The 16,718-nt window shown below is 41.1% G+C and overlaps 1 protein-coding gene across 3 annotated transcripts in view; it reads left to right on the forward strand.

Moving 5' to 3' along the window:
* Window positions 1-13,478, forward strand: part of rbm26 (RNA binding motif protein 26) — a 90,820-nt gene extending 77,342 nt beyond the window's left edge. For all 3 annotated transcript variants that reach the window (XM_070891694.1, XM_070891695.1, XM_070891697.1), the window contains 2 exons: window positions 4,641-4,754; window positions 12,525-13,478. In XM_070891694.1, coding sequence (XP_070747795.1) covers window positions 4,641-4,754; window positions 12,525-12,614 — 204 coding nt within the window. In that variant the 3' untranslated portion in view covers window positions 12,615-13,478. The remainder of the gene's footprint in view (window positions 1-4,640; window positions 4,755-12,524) is intronic.
* Window positions 13,479-16,718: the final 3,240 nt, after the last annotated feature.

Raw genomic sequence — 16,718 nt, forward strand, 5'->3', positions numbered from 1 at the left:
GCTGAATTCCAGAGGTGAGGTAAGAGTGACTGCCCTTGACATCAAGGCAGAGTTTGACCGAGTGTGGCATCAAGGAGCTCCAGTAAAACTGAAGTCTATGAGAATGCGGGGGAAAATGCTCCACTGGCTGGAGTCATACCTAGCACAAAGGAAGATGATTGTTAATCATCCCAGCCCCAGGACGTCGCTGCAAGAGTTCCTCACGGCAGTGTCCTAGGCCCAACCATCTTCAGCTGCTTCATCAATGACCTACCCTCCACCATAAGGTCAGAAGTGGGGATGTTCGCTGATGATTGCAGTGTTCAGTTGTATTCACAACTCAAAAAATGCATGCAGCAAGACTTGGACGACATTCAGGCTTGGGCTGATTAGTAGCAAGTAACATTCGCGCTAGGCAATGACCAGTTCCAACAAGCGAGAGTCTAACCACCTCATCTTGATATTCAATGGCATTACAGTCACCAAATCCCTCTCCATCAACATCCTGGGAGTCACCATTAACCTGAAACATAACCGGACCAGACACACACATTCTGTGGCAACAAGAGCAGGTCAGAGGCTGTGTATTCTGTGGCGAGTGTCTCACCACCTGACTCTCCAAAGCCCTTCTACCATCTACAAGGCACAAGGCAGGATTGTGATGGAGTTCTCTCCACTTGCCTGGATGAGTGCAGCTCTAACAACACCGAAGAAGCTCGACGCCATCCTGGAAAAAGCAGTCCACTTGATTGGCACTCCATTTACCACCTTCCAACATTCACTCCCTCCACCACCGGCACACTGTGGCTACAGTGTGTACCATCTGTAAGATGCACTGTAGCAACTCGCCAAGGTGGCTTTGGCAACACCCATCACCTATCAAATCCGCTACCTCTACCACCTAGATGGATAAGGACAGTCGCTGGGTCATTTTAAAAAAAAAATGTTGGCTCCCTGTCTCCCAGGGAGTCTTTTCTCCATCACTCCACAACCTTATCCCATTCTATCTTTACAAACTTCGGCCTTGTATCCCTTCTTCATTCTGTTTCCAACTCTGTCTTTCTATGCTTTATATAGATTTAAAGTAATTGGTAGAAAGATTAGAGGAGAAGTGAGAAGAACTATTTTCACCCAGAGGATGGTAGAGGTCTGGAACTTGCTGTCTGAAAAGATAGCAGAAGAGAAACCCTCACCGCATTAAAAGAAGTGCATGGATATTCATTTGAAGTGCAGTAACCTAGAAGGCTACAGACCAAGAGCTGGAAAGTGAGATTAGGCTGGATAGCTCTTTTTTTGGCTGATGCAGACATGCTGGGCTGAATGACCGCCTGTGCTGTAAATTTCTATGATTCGATACCACTGTTGGTAGAAGAACTTTAAGCCACTGTGGCCCTACTTTGGGGCTCTGTCTAAACTTGTGTCTCTCTACATCTCTTTGCTCTGTCGAAAACCTTCTCAAAACTTAACTTTTTGATCAAATTTTTGGTCACTTCCAACTCTTCCATTACAACTTGGTGTTGCTTCCTTTGTTCCCTTTACTTTTTTCCTACCCCTTCCCCAGTTCCCCTGTCATAAGACTTCAGGAAATTTTCCATGTTTAAAAGCATTGTATAAATGCAATTTGTTGGTGTTCAAGTATCCATCCGTTTGTTTTTTTCTGCCTTTTTGGGCTCCCGTTTGAGTATCAACTTAAATTTTCTGTTTAAAATTTATACCTAATAATTGGCTCAGGATTTGAATCTTCTGCAGGAAGGACTTTTAGGTCATTGGCTTTGCCTGTAGTATTGCCTGTAGCCTTCGACCGCCTGAGGAAAAGAGTGTTCGTAGACCAGGCCCTCAAATCTGCCACCAAGCTCATGGTCTACAGGGCTGTAGTAATACCTGCCCTCCTGTGTGGCTCAGACATGGACCATGTACAGTAGACACCAAGTCACTTGAGAAATACCATCAATAATGTCTCTGCAAGATCCTGCAAATCCCCTGGGAGGACAGACGCACCAACTTTAGCATCCTAGACCAGGCCAACATCCCCAACATTGAAGCACTGGCCATACTTGATCAGCTCTGTTGGACAGGCCACATTGTTCGCATGCCAGACACGAGACTCCCAAAGCAAGTGCTCTACTCGGAACTCCTTCACGGCAAACAAGCCAAAGGTGGGCAGAGGAAACGTTACAAAGACACCCTCAAAGCCTCCCTGATAAAGTGCAACATCTCCACTGACATGTGGGAGTCCCTGGCCAAAGACTGCCCTATTTGGAGGAAGTGCATCTGGGATGGCGCTGAGTACCTCTTGTCTCATCGCCGAGAGCATGGAGAAAACAAGCGCAGGCAGCGGAAAGAGCGTGCAACAAACCAGTCCCACCCACCCTTTCCGTCAATGACTATCTGTCCCACCTGTGACAGGGACTGTGGTTCCCGTATTCGACTGTTCAGCCACCTAAAGACTCATCGTTAGAGTGGAAGCAAGTCGTCTTCGATTCCGAGGGACTGTCCATGATGATGATGAAATGGTTCAGCAAAATAGCAGGGGGTGTGGAGAAAAAAGACAAATCTGGCAAAGCAGAGAAGGCTTCAGTGGCCCCAGGAGTATGATGGAAGTCAAGGGAAGGTGTGTATTGATGGGATCCCCAACTCAAGCAACCCCCCAGACTTAATTGCTAAAGCACCTGTGACCACATTGCCAACACCTACTGTCACAGAAAATGGAAACCAGTTAAGGACTGAAGTTGATGGAATTAATATGATGGCCAGAGGACTGTAAAATACTTAGTAGAAAGAAAGGGATAGGTGGGGGGGTAGAGCTTCTACTCGGCGCAATTTGCCAAAATTGGCCAAACCAGTGAAAAAGCTGCGGGATTTTAAGCGCAAATAACATCAAGCGCAAATCAGGTTTCCACGATCTTTTGCGTTTATAAAAAAAAAATTAGGCTAGAAACCAGCCCTGCCCACAAAACACGCCATACCCCCAGATCGAATTAATCACCTTGGTGTGTTTTTGCACCTGTTTGTGGGCCTTTGGGGAGGCTTTTAAAATTAAGTGCTTCGTTTTGGGCGCAAGGGCACCTTTTTACAAGCTTTCAAATATTTAGTATTTAAATTTACCAAGAAACTGATTACTGTCACCAATGAAACTAGTAAATGGTTCTGTATTTTTTAAAGGCACGATCAGTTATTTAAAATCTGGTTACTCTCAGGTGGTGGACAAGGTACTCTTATTAAAAATGCTTACTTTTTGTGATAAAACCATTTTTAGCTGTATTGATAAAACATTGTGTATTTAATACTGGAAACAAAAAGCTGGGAAGGGAGCAGGCTTTTTTAAAGAAAAAAGCCGGAAAGGGAGCGGACACGTTTTTTTTGTTTGTTGAAGGGGAGCGGACTTGTTTTAGAAGAAAAAACGTCGGGAAGGGAGCAAGCTTGAAGCTGGGATGGGTGTGGGCTTAAAAGCCAGGAAGGGAGTAAGCTTGTTTGTAAAACAGCAGAATCATCATGCTTCCGGTTGTTGGCAGCAGTCACTCTGTTTTATTATACCTTTTTGGTGGTTCCTTTTCCAAGTTAATGTGTTGTGAAGTATGGTTCCTTGAGATGATGCCTCTGAACTAGTTCCAAACTTTATTTTTGTCCCAGCAGTTAACTACCTCCAAAAGACCAGCTCAGTTGTATACGAGACTTAAATCTGCATATTCTCTTATTTAAGAATGTCTGATGCTCTATTTCGAACCAATGTTACTCAGTGTCTCCAGTAATCTGAAGAACTATCAAAACTCTTAATCATATTTCAAAATTAAATATCCTGTAAGCCTTTTCTGCTCCAGTGGAAATAGTCCCAGTATATCTCGTCTCTGCTCATAACTAGTTTCACATCCCAAATGAGTCGACATTGTATTCCCCCTTTGGCTTCAATGTCTTTTCTATAGTTGGACACCCAAACTACACACTACCCGTAACTGTGGCCTCAGAAATTTATCATTACCTCTTGCTCTCATTAGTTTTGTTGCTATTCTACTAAATCTTGGATTAAAAATGGAATGCTTACATTTATGATCCCGTTCTGGAATGAGTTCAGCAGATACAGAGATACTTTTATCACCACAAGGATATGGTTAGGAAGACAATTAACTTCCCAACTCCTGGATAGTTTTTCTGCTCCATCTGAGTAATTTTGTTTTCTTCAGTGGCTCCCTCTCTGGAACTGCATAAATCATTGGATGGAGGAAATGTTATTGTGTCTTGGTAGACAATTTCTCAGACTTTTATTGTACATTTTCGTTTAAAAGTCTGGGTAATGTGCTTCTTAAATGCTGCAGTGATTTAAAACAATGTATTTTTGTATGCTGATCCCAACTGCTTTCTCCAACAACCTTTATCAACTGAGTTTTTTTAGTCAGCTGGTTATACTTGGATTGTAATACTGTGGATGGTTCGAGTATTAAACAATTTTCTACAGATGTGTATTGCACAATATGCTTTGCATGTTTGATCAATGCCATTTGGTAAGGCTGCCCTCATTTGATATTTTGGAGACCCAGATTAACCTGGAATGTTTATCTAAGCAGTTTGTTCTATAAACTATACGATTGAAATTATTGACCTAACCTCTTGAAGTAGCTTTTGTTACGGGAGAGACATGATTCTTCTCTGTTCAATGTGGCTTTTAGGCTGCTTTACATGGAATTCGTTTCAAAGGGCAGGACCTTCAACTCGCATGGTACAAGCCTGGAGCTACCAGCACAGCTGCTGAACCAGAGGATGCAGAGGCAGATGAAGAGGAGGTACATGTTTTATAAAATCAATTCTACTTTCAGTTTTAGTGATGTGTGAATTTGCTATGTTTGTTGAAAATTCTCCACTTCCAGTGAGGGAGTGGTGCGAGTACAATTCAAGTTGCAAGTATGTCGCATGAAGCTCCTGTATGGTAGTAGTGTGCTGAAGCTATCCAGTACTGCATGTGACAAGCAAGCTCTCATTCAGGTTTTGGATATTTTTTTTTTGGCAGCAATCTAAGAACTGCAGTGCTGCAGTTTTTGTTTTAAATCCATCAACTTACCATTTATTCAATTCTTGGGATAATTGTACTATTTAGTTCGTTTAGCAGCTGCTAGTGTGCTCTCGAGTCGTCGTTTATTTAAAAATAAAATAAATTGTTCTTGTTTTTTTTTGTTCCATTGGTGCACTTTTTCCGTAGGAGCTTTAGTGGACTTGTGCATTGTTGCTTTGAACAAAGTCTCACATCAGTGGCCCTGCAGCACTAATGTCAGAAACTGGATTCATAAGTTGTGCATCTTGCTACTTTCCAGTAACCAATGCCCTTCACTGGTGCATGCACTGTCTATCCATGTTGCATAACTCCTTAAATTGCGCAGCCTTTACAGGATTTCTAAGAGGATTTGTCATGCATACTTGAAATGCTGGAAAGTAATTCTGGTTGAAAGAATGACACACCTGCACTAATTCTGAGGTCTCTAGTCAAGTTTGCACTCCAAACACCAGCACAAGCATTCATTTCCAAATTGTGTAGAACATTGTAGTCCGTCTCTGGACTGAGTTGGAATCATGTTATGTGTTTACTCTTGGGGTTAGATGGTAGCTCATGTAACTCTTGCTGCAGCTCTGATTTCTACTAAACAATGTCATCAATCAAAGCTTATTGACATGGCCTGATGCAAATATATTACAGGGATTTCCCTCCTCTTGCAGATCATTTATGTTGTGCAGGTGCTGTTGCAGTCAATGACATGTACTGATTCTCCTTGGCCAAAGTTTCTCACTGGGAGAAGTCACCTCTTGCAACCTTTCTTTATGTAACTTTTAATAGGTTCTGCCCATTAAGTCTGCTTTTTTTCCTCCACATTAACTACTTAGTCTAACCCCACTGTCCCGAAACTTTACTCTATACCCTTCAATAATTTTCAAGTAACTAATTCCCTTTTTAAAAAAGAATTCTAATCACACCTTCATTTCTTTCTGTAAGAAATTTGTGTCCCCTTATTATTCTCATCAACCAGTGGAATCTATTTATCTTGTAACCCTTTATTATAATAAACCTCTATTGGATTACACTTTCACCTTCTCTGCTTGAGTGGGGAAAAAAACTTCAATTTCCTTGGTAACTGCGACCCCTTCATCCCTGATGACACCAGCGTCAATTTATTCTACATTTTTTCCCATTGTTTTATTTTCTTTCTATAATGAGCAGCCTTGCCCAGTGCATAACACTCCAATTGCAGTCAAATCAAGGTCCTCGACAAGTTCCTCTGCAAGTTCAAGGAGGTAACTTTGAACTAAAGACTTCAGGCTGAAGTTGGAGTATTATGTGCAGTTAAGGGCAGCTACATTCCTGTTACATTCATGTTCCCAATTCTGTGCCTCAGCATGACTGGCTGGATAGCACCAAATACGACACTCTGGATAGTTGTCTCTTTGTCGGGGCAGATATATTAGTAAGTAGCCGAATGTATAATTAATAAATTAAAACAAGTGATTTGTCTGGCATAAAAACGTGTCCAATCTCATAATTATCTGTGCTTCTCCTGGGTACAGTGATTTTCAAAACCAGGTTCCTGTGTCTCGTCTCCATTCTGTTTCGTCTTGATCTGTGTTCTGGCATCAGAAACCAGAGACTGTGCTTTTCTTGCTCGGTTCTAGCTCCATTCTTGCTGTTGTCACTCTGAATTTTGTGAATTATTTCCTCTGCAGCTATTCCATGATTTTTTTTTTAGCTATGACAAATTACTTTCCTTAATTTTAAATGAAGAAAGGTCATGAACTATGTATGAACAGGTTCTGTTAAACTGATATTGGGTGGGATTGAGCATGAATAGATGACATGCATGCATGTGTGAAAGTATGCTCATAGTATTGGTATTTCCTCTGGTGCAAAATGCCCCTTTTGCCACATTAACAATGTTCAATGAAAGCTATCCAGGAAAGTTAAGATGACCTTTTCATATCTGTAAAACGCTTTGGGGCTTGATTTCTGAACATGACTAGATAAAGTGCTGTTTTTGGCAAAGCACTTTCCATTATTGCCTGCCAGCTCTTTCAGCAGGCAGCAATTTTGGGTGAATTACATCAGACGGTAATAGTACAGAAGAAAGCTCATGTCAGTCAGTTACTATTATTGCCTGTGAAATACTGCCAGTAAAGTGCATGTCGCAATTGTATAGCGAGGATGAGAACATTCTGGAACAGTACCTCAGATTGATCTACTTTAAAAGTAAACAGTTTTACTTATAATAACAAACTGTTGTAGTTCTTCTCAATTCACACAAGAATGTTCATTGTCCTGGGGCTGTTGCTAGTTCCTTTTTAAATACTAATTCTCATCTTTTGTCTGTCTTCTCTTCCACCCCCTCCCCAGTTGCTGTCCTCCTCCCTCACCTTTCTCCCTCATTAGTCTGTTTACTGAGCATTTATCGAATTTTCATATTGACCTGATGCAGGTTACACTGACAGAAATTACATTCTGTGAACCAGTCCCACCTGTGGCACTCAGCTGCTCCCTTGCTTATGAAAATGTCTTTGTCTCTAACATTGAGGCCATCCATCATGCTGCTCCTGTCTTTCCCCCCCCCCCCCCCCCAACCTAACCTTTTCCATCATGTGACTCACCTTGTTTGCTCAATCCCTTTCCCATAATCATGTCCATCAACAATACTGCTTAGTTCCATTGCTACAACATCCAGTGCCGCCTTCCTACTTCATCCACTGCTGCAAAAACCCATTATCTATGTTTGTGTCACTGCTCAACTTGAATCTCTCGAACCTATTCCTTGTTGACCTCCTATGTTAACTTCATAAATTCCAATGTATAGATAAATAGTGGGCTATTGTGAGCTGAAGGCAATAGGATTACTTTTTGATGGCTCTAGCAGTAAGCTGCCATAGATCTGACCACTTGAATGGCTGCCTTTTTGTGTTACATGGTTCCCAATCAGCTGCTTACAATCCTGTCCTGCAGCAAGTCCCTCTCCTTTTACCTCAAACTTCACTGACTTACATTGGTTGGCTGTCATACAACACATTGAAATTAAACTCCCTAACCTCTTTCAATCTGTCACTATCTTTATCCCATCTCACCTATGCAAACTTCTCCATGCTTAAGTTTTACTCCTGCACCCTTCAATCCTCCAGCTCAGGCATTCTGTACATTTTCTCCTCTGCCTCTCTACTTCTCTCCCCACCTTACCCAAGCTTTTAGTCTCCTTTCCTAACTTCTCACCAAAATTAAGCGTCTGTTTTATTTTTCCCTCTGCAAAGTACTTGGGGAAGTTTTTCTTAATCTTTCTACATAAATACCTGAGTGGTTAATTACAAGTCAGCTCACTAAGATATTTTTTGAGACTTTTCCCCTACCTTGGCCCAACTGTTTCTTTCTTAGTTCTGATAAAACAAATGTGAAGCAAACAAACAAAAAAACAGATGTACAGACTAGAGAAGATTCACAATGAAAAAACTTAACGAAAGAGAGCCTGAGAAAAGCACAACAATAAAGTGCATTTATATGTGCCTTTTTAATGTAGCAAAACTTCCCGTGGCGCTTAACGAGAGCATTATCGATAAAAATTTCAGAGGACAAATATCCAAAAACTTGGTCAAAGTGGTAGGTTTCAAGGAGCATCTTAAAGGAGAGAAGTAGAGGGGCATAGATATGGAGATAATCAAAGTATGAGAAGCATTCAAGAGGACCACCGCGGGCTGGTTAGAGGAAGTTTTTTTTAATTTTGGATTGTGAGCAGCAATCTTGGATGAACTAGTTAATACCAGTAAAAGCATTTTAATGTAAAAGTTTGACAAAGTACATAAGTGTACAGGTTCGAGCTTTCAAATCCGGAAACCTCTGGACCGAGGCCGTTGCAGATTTCGGAACGTATTTCCGACGTCATGAATTTTGACTTTTGGTGCACCCGTTTTCTGGGCGAAAAAAAAGTGCCCGAGAAAAACCTGCGTTGCAGCCCCAAAAACAGCGGTAGGTATAAAGACCTGCAAAAAAGACAAGTTAAAGTTTTTATTTTTAAATTCTTTCAGCGATTCGATAGTTGTGTCTTGTGAATATTTTGTGGGGTTTTTTTTGCAATTTTTGTTGTGCTTACCCTCACCCAAGGCGCCTCTCACTGGTAATTTTCCTCGGACTAAAGTTAGCGAGGACTGAGGTTTCTGCCCCGAATCCTTGTGCAACGCTGATTTTTACTGCAGGGCCTTTTATTTAAAAAAAAAACTATGTCATTTGCAGTAATTTTGGCGCAAAATGTCAAAAATATCGCTATCACCCAAAAAATAATTTCCAGCCCTCTGTGCGCTGTTTATTTTTTTTAAATGGCCGGATTTCGCAACATTTTCCAGATTTCGGACGACCCCTCCATGGATCAGCGCGACATCCGGATTTCGGAACATTCTGGATTTTGGAATTCCGGAGTTGGGAGGTCGAACCGGTACTGTAAATTAGCAGTGAGCTTGTATAAGCCAGGTCATCGAACGTTGCCATTTGTTCTGTGTTCATCAATCAGATTTGAGATGCTAACGGTATCCCATTTATGTTTGTGATGAAACCAGCTGTCTCGTTAGCAGTACTTGTTGAAGGCAACATCTGTTGGCCATACCCTTACTCTGAACAACTGGCAATTTGATCGCTGCCCTTGTTTGAATCATAGCTGAACTTGATTTCCAAGGCCACTTGTATTGCTTTAGGCATTCTTCACTTTGCTTCGTATACAGGATACTCTTATAACTGTAAACTGTGAAGTTCACGGGACTGCTTATTGTTCCATCTAGGTATTCAACCTAGGCAAGGTTGTCAATTATGCTAAGGCACAATGCTGTTGGCAAAGAATTGAAGAAAACTGGTATCAAGATGTTGGGCATGTTGCATGTAGGAGATTTTTAAATTTATATACAGTTGAAGATATTTGTGCCATCAGTTATTGGAAGCACTTTAAATACTTGTTCTACAATAACCCCTGGCACAAAATACTTAGTTTTAAAATTAAATAGAGTTCCTGTATCAGAATGAGTCTTACTGCATTAATGTGTCCAGTAGATGGAATTGAGCAAAATACAAGAACAGTTCTACTCATGCATGACTCCAATTTTGAGTAGGCCTGCAGATTACAAGTTTTGCTGAGGTTGCAACTGCCATCAATATTTGGCAATCAGATTTCCAACTCTTGTCACAGTTTCCTGCTTTAATGTTTTTATGTTGCTCTTTTTGCACATTAGATTTTCTGTTGCTTTCAGACCTGAGAGATGACTAGTTACATCTTGACACTGAATTACTGCTTGTAAAATAAAATGTGAGCCCCATATAAGTCAAGATGTTTTGCCATCTTATGCTTATTTTTTGAGGGGAAAAAAAGTCAACTTGTTACATGAGTTGTGACATTACTTCAACCCATTCTGGCACTGTTTAATTTCTGGATCTTAACACGACTTTATTTTAATTATCCAGCATGGCGGAATTATTAAACCTTGCCCTGAGAGATGGATGATTTAACCTAGTGCTTCAGTAATTCTGTGTGTGTTAATTCATTATCCTTCTTGTCAGCCTTTGATGCGACCAAGTCAGTTTCAATGCATGTCATTGATGCTCATTGTGTGAATCAGAAAATTTGGGGGGGAAATTCAACAAAAGTGGACATAAGATCTTGAATGTCACCTCCCAGAATAGTGTCTGTCTGTCTCTTACAATTCCCAATTTGGTTTCTGCCTCTTCCACAGCAGTGAAATGGTCTTAGCCAAAGTCAGGGACTACATTATCTGTAAGTGACATTTTAGTGTATTATTCCTCCGCCAAAGCTTTTCCTTCATTGTCCAACTTCATGGCGCTGCCCTCACTTGCTTCCACTCTTACTTATCCGATCGTAGGCAGAGCATCTGTACCAATGTTTCTCTTCCCATTCCACAATGATACTGCGAGGATTCATTTTTTCCCCCACACTGCTCCCCTTCGATATACTGCCCCTTGGCAGTATCATCTATAGACTTGGGATCAGTTTCCACATGTATACTGATGACACAGTTCTACTTCCCCTTCACCTCACAACCCCTCCACTGTTGTGAGGCTGTTTGTCCAGCATCAAATCTTGGGTGAGCTGTTGAGCCTGACTCCGATCATCAGAGGGTTTTTATTTGATTTCCCCAATTACTTCAGTGTTCCTTGGGCTCCTTGGTATCGTATGCAATTGATTTGCTACGTTAATGTTGCTAGCTGCTCTGTTTAGCAACATGCATCATTTTTTAGACTGGCCTGTATATTTTAATTAGTATGATCTGCAAAGACACGTTAATACTTTTCTGTTTGGTTGAGTTAACTAATATTTAGATGGTTTATACATCTAATTCTGTAAAATGGAAATGCTACCATTTTTTAACAAGTGCTAATTTTAGGAAGAGACAACAGCATTTTTTTTACGGATATGGTTTTACTGATCTCTCAGTTTAAAAGAGGCTGCCGCATTATGATCTTTGCAAAAAAGAATGATCTATTATATCAAGTAAACCATGCAGGCTTCAGACTGCAACAGTTTCTACATTAACAGACCACTTGTTTTTACAGGATCTAATTGAAATGTCGGGCATCTGTCAGAAGGTTCAATATTTGAGCATATTCCTTTTAAATGAAGCTAGCATAACCTTTGAGAACCACCGTACTGTTGCACTAGATAATGAATTATTTAAAAAGAAATCTTTGATTTGCAGTAAAGACAATTACTTCAGTTTAAGCTGAATGTGATGAAGGTAGTTGTGTGCCTGGCATTATGAACTATTCCACATTTTTGCTGATTATGTATAAACCATAACTTCATTCAGTAACAAAGAAAATTTACCAGACTGTTGGGTGTAGTTTGCATGTGTAGGTTAGTGTGCATTGCCTTAGATAGTTGCTTTTGAAATCAACTACCACCAATATTTCATGCGGCTGAAACACCATAACCTTGCTGTGTTTTTAAGATTTCTTTTTTTATTATTCATTCCCTGGCTGGCATGGCCTACATTTATTCCTCGTTCCTCGTCCTGACAAGGTTGTGGTGGGTCACAACCTTGAACTGTTGCTGTCTGTCTGGTGATGGTGATCCCACAATGCTATTTGCCCCAGCAACAATAAGGAACAACTAATATATGTCAAGTCAGCCTATTGTGTGACTTGGAGGTGATGGTGTTCTCGTGCACCTGTTGCCATGTCCTTTGAGGTGATGGAGGGTTTAGGCGGCACTACCGAATAAGCCTTGATGAACTGCAGCCATGGTCCGTCAGTGTTGGAGGGGGTGAATGTTTAAGCCAGCTGATGAGGTGCTGATCAAGTGAACTGCTTGTTCAGGATGGTATCCAGCTTCTTGAGTGTTGCAGATGCATCCATCCAGGCAAATGAAGAGTGTTCCATCACACTCCTGACTTTGTGCCTTGCAGTTGGCAGAGCTCACAGAAGTGATATGTGGTAATTACACCACGCACCTCAGTTGATGAAATTAATTGGGTTTTTTAATTCGTTTCGCCATTTATTCTTGTAAGTGAACTTGCTCCATTTTAATGGAAGAATTTCTCCTTAGTTTCAGGAGGAGTCCTTGATTGATGATTCATTGCTCCAAGATGATGACGATGAAGAGGATGATAATGAATCGCGTTCGTGGCGGAGATGATCAAAGAGCGACCAATGTTTACTTACAGAAAGCTATGCTGTCTGCATTCTGAATCATAATGTGATTTGTTTTTTAAAAAAAAAACTAATGTACTAAAGATTGTAGTGAATTTACCTGTATTAGTCCAGAAGCACTGTTTGGGGTAGAGGATTAGCCCTGCAATGAGTTGCTACTGTACCTGTATGGAAGGATTGAAATGAAATTACGGCTTTAGTTGCAACATGAGGCATGTATGTAATTCATTTTTTTAAATTCATTTTGTGAAACTTGGTATAAAAATGTTCACTGAACTTCAGCCTAAAAAGAGTTACCAAGACTTTACATGTAATTTACTGATTTGGTCAGATGATTTGACCAAACGAAAAACATTTCAATGTAACTATTATAAATGGTTCCATGTTGTTATGGAATGAAGGTTGACATTGAATCTCTTTATGGATGTTTTGAAAAGCTCAGACACTCTCTAAGCTTTGTGATAAAGCAGAGAATTTGGGAAGTACTGAAAAGTGCTCTTGTTTGTTAAAAAGTTATGTATACCTTTTATTTTGCATAGTTTGCTTTAGGCTTTACTATGTATTAGCCTTGGTTTTCTTCTGTTGGATTTGTGTACGTATTTTACTTGAGGGTTGATTTTAAACATTCATTGTACAACAGCTCTGTCAAAGTCTTTTTGACTTTTGAGACATGTTTAAAAAAAAAAATAAAGAAATGGAATGGTCTAATATATATTAAAAAAAAGTGAAAAAGAAAACCGTATGTAATATAAAAGAGAATTGGTTACATGTAAAAACAAAGCAAGACCATTCCAAACCCCCACCAAAGGAAATCACAAAAGAGCTTTAACCAATTCTGCACTTCCATTAACATTAAATGTTTCCTTTGCAGCAAAGGGATGATGGTAAGTACAATTCTACTGTATAATGCACATTTTTTTTATGTTGCTGTTTGGAGCTTTATCCATTACAGGATTCAGTTAATGAACTATCCGAATGTTACACCCTTGTTCAAAAAAAGATAGACCCATCAACTACAGACCGGTCAGTTTAACCTCGATAGTGGGAAAACATTTAGAAACTATAATCAGGGACAAAATAAACAGTCACTTGGACAAGTGTGAATTAATTAAGGAAAGCCAGCATGGATTTGTTCAAAGTAAAAAGTGTTTAACCAACTTGATCGAGTTGTCTGATGAGGTAACAGAGAGGGTTGATGAGGGCCATGTGGTTGATGTGGTATACATGGATTTCCAAAAGGCGTTTGACAAAGTGCCACCTAATAGCCTTGCCAGCAAAGTTGAAGCCCATGAAATAAGAGACGGTGGCAGAATGGCTATGAAATTGGCTAAGTGACAGGAAACAGAGTAATGGTGAACGGTTGTTTTTCAGACAGGAGGATGAGATACAGTGGTGTTCCCCAGGGGTTGGTTCTCGGACCACTGCTTTTCTTGATGTATATTAATGATTTGGATGTGGGTGTAGAAGGTACAGTTTCAAAATTTGCAGATGACACACAACTTGGGGAAGTATAGTGAACAGTGAGGGGGATAGAGATAGACTTCAAGAGGACCTAGACAGGCTGGTAGAATGGGTGGACACGAGACAGATGAAGTTTAATGCAGCAAAGTGCAAAGTTGTAGATTTTGGTAGAAAGAATGAGGAGAGTAAATCTAAACTGAAGGGTACAATCCTAAACTGGGTGCATGAGCAGAGAGCTAGGGATATATGTGCACGAATCATTTAAAATGGCAGGGCATGTTGAGAAAGCAGTTAAAAAAGCTTCTGGGATCCTGAGCTTCATCAGTAGAGTACAAAGGCATGGACATTATGATTAACCTGTATAAAACACTGGTTCGGCCTCAACTGGAGTATTGTATCCAATTCTGGGCACAGCACTTTAGGAAGAATATATGAAGGCCTTGGAGAGGGGGCAGAAAAGATGTACAGTACAATGATTCCAGGGATGAGAGACTTCAGTTACATGGATAGACTGGAGAAGCTGGGGTTATTCTCGGAGCAGAAAAGATTGAATGGAGATTTGATAAAGGTGTTCAAAATCATGAGGGGTCTGGACAGAGTAGATAGAAACTGTTCCCATTGGCAGAAGGGTCGAAAACCAGAGGACACAGATTTAAGGTGATTGGCAAAAGAACAGAAGGCGATGTGAGAAAATATTTTGGTGCAGCGAGTGGTAGGATCTGGAATGCACTGCCTGAAAGGGTGGTGGCAGCAGACTCAATCGTGGCTTTCAAAAGAGAGTTGGATAAGTACCCACAGGAAAATAAAATTTCAGGGCTACGGGGAAAGGGCGGGGGATTGGGACTAGCTAAAGTGTTCTTGCAGAGAGCCGGTACAGGCCGAATGGCCTTTTGTGCTGTAACCGTCTGCGATAACCAATGAGTTTATATTTGTTTCTGCCACTTAAAATGGTAATGTGCGAGTTTTTGTCCACAATCCAGGTCAACAAATATTCTGATGGTCCTATAATTCCTTGGTAATACTTACCAACTTTCCTTTTGTATTATAATAACGTAATGGCTTTCTTAATTTCTATTTGTTAGTTATTTCACTGGGTTTACCATATGGTTACCTGCTGTATTCCTATTTTAACTAAGCAGGTTTTCATTTAGTGCGATAACAGTTTGTTAACTCTTTGCCTCTGCGGATATATAAATCATCAAATCTGTGTTTCCAAGAAAAATGTAATAAACTTGAATATTTAAGTTCCCCACTATTTGAGGTGTTCGACCAAGAGTGAGGCACACTCAACAGAGTCTTGGAAGCATTGGGCTCAATTTTCCCGGGTCATTTGCACCGTTTTTTTGGCGTGCGCCGGTTTTTTTTGGTTTATTTTTTTCAGTTTCTCTGATCTGTGCTGGCGTAACTGATTTAGTTACGATTATTCTAGGCCAGTTGTTTTGGACGTATTAAGATCCCTCATGTTTGTGCCGGTTTTTATAATTTTTTGCAATTTGGCCAAAATTTTTCCTCCTAGGTTGGCATATCTGGCCATTCCCGAAAAACCTTTTGGGCACTTAAGAAAGCCAGCGCACATTGACAAATCGGCGCTAAAAGATGCCATTGTTTTTTAATTAAAATTTTGGAGGGAGTCAGAACACCTGTAAAAATCAATAATAAAGTTCAACTTTTTTTACCTCAACTTAGTAAATGGAAGTTTTTTGGATTTCAGAAGCGTTTTCTCTTTTTTTTTCTGTCACATGCCACCACCGAACGTCTTGAAGCAGGACTGGAGGGTCGTAGCATTGGCTGGCAGAAGCGGCCCCGCACCCGGACACGGGCTCAGGGCTCGGCTAGAAAACAAGCCCGGGGGGTGGGGGGAGAGGAGGCGAGAGAGTGCGCGAGGTGCCGATTGGAAGACTTATGCAAACAGACTTGGGGAGAGAGGTGTCAATCGGAAGCCTTCTACACTGATCCCGGGGAATGAGGTGTCAATTGGAAGCCTTCTACACTGATCCCGGGGAATGAGGTGTCAATCGGAAGCCTTCTACACTGATCCGGGGAATGAGGTGCTGATCGGAAGGCTTCTACACTGATCCCGGGGAATGAGGTGCCAATCGGAAGGCTTCTGAAGACTGCAATGAGTAAGGGGTGGGGGGGAGGGGGAAGGGTGACGGTGCAAGAGAGAAGGGGAGCAGTCACAAGACTGCAATGAGTTAAGGGAAGAGGAGGAGTCGTCTCAAGACCTTGGGTGTGGTACCTCCATACACTTCTTGGGTGGGGGGGGGCGGTGCGGGGAAGAGAGAGAGAATGGTGAACCTGTCCTGCCTGCTTTCTTGCCGTTTTGAGCTTTAAAAAGGTATGGGGGCAATACTGACCATGCCATACCTTTGCGAGCCTTCTGCATTATGGTGCTACATAAGAGACAATTGATTCAACGTCATCGCATTAGGAATCTCAGAAGCCCCGAAGCATGCTGGGCAGGAGTCCTTACCCATGGGTATATCGAGACAGGCGTTCGTACCTCCACCTGAGTGCAGACTGTCAGAAGGCTGTGTTTCTGCAAAAGTTGCAACAGATCTGAGTTGGTCAAAGCAGACCTACAAATATCGGGAGGACTGCTTTGTCAGTTGAAGTGAAGATTATAGCT

Source organism: Pristiophorus japonicus, chromosome 10 (genome assembly GCF_044704955.1).
Source record: "Pristiophorus japonicus isolate sPriJap1 chromosome 10, sPriJap1.hap1, whole genome shotgun sequence".
NCBI lineage: Eukaryota > Metazoa > Chordata > Chondrichthyes > Pristiophoridae > Pristiophorus > Pristiophorus japonicus.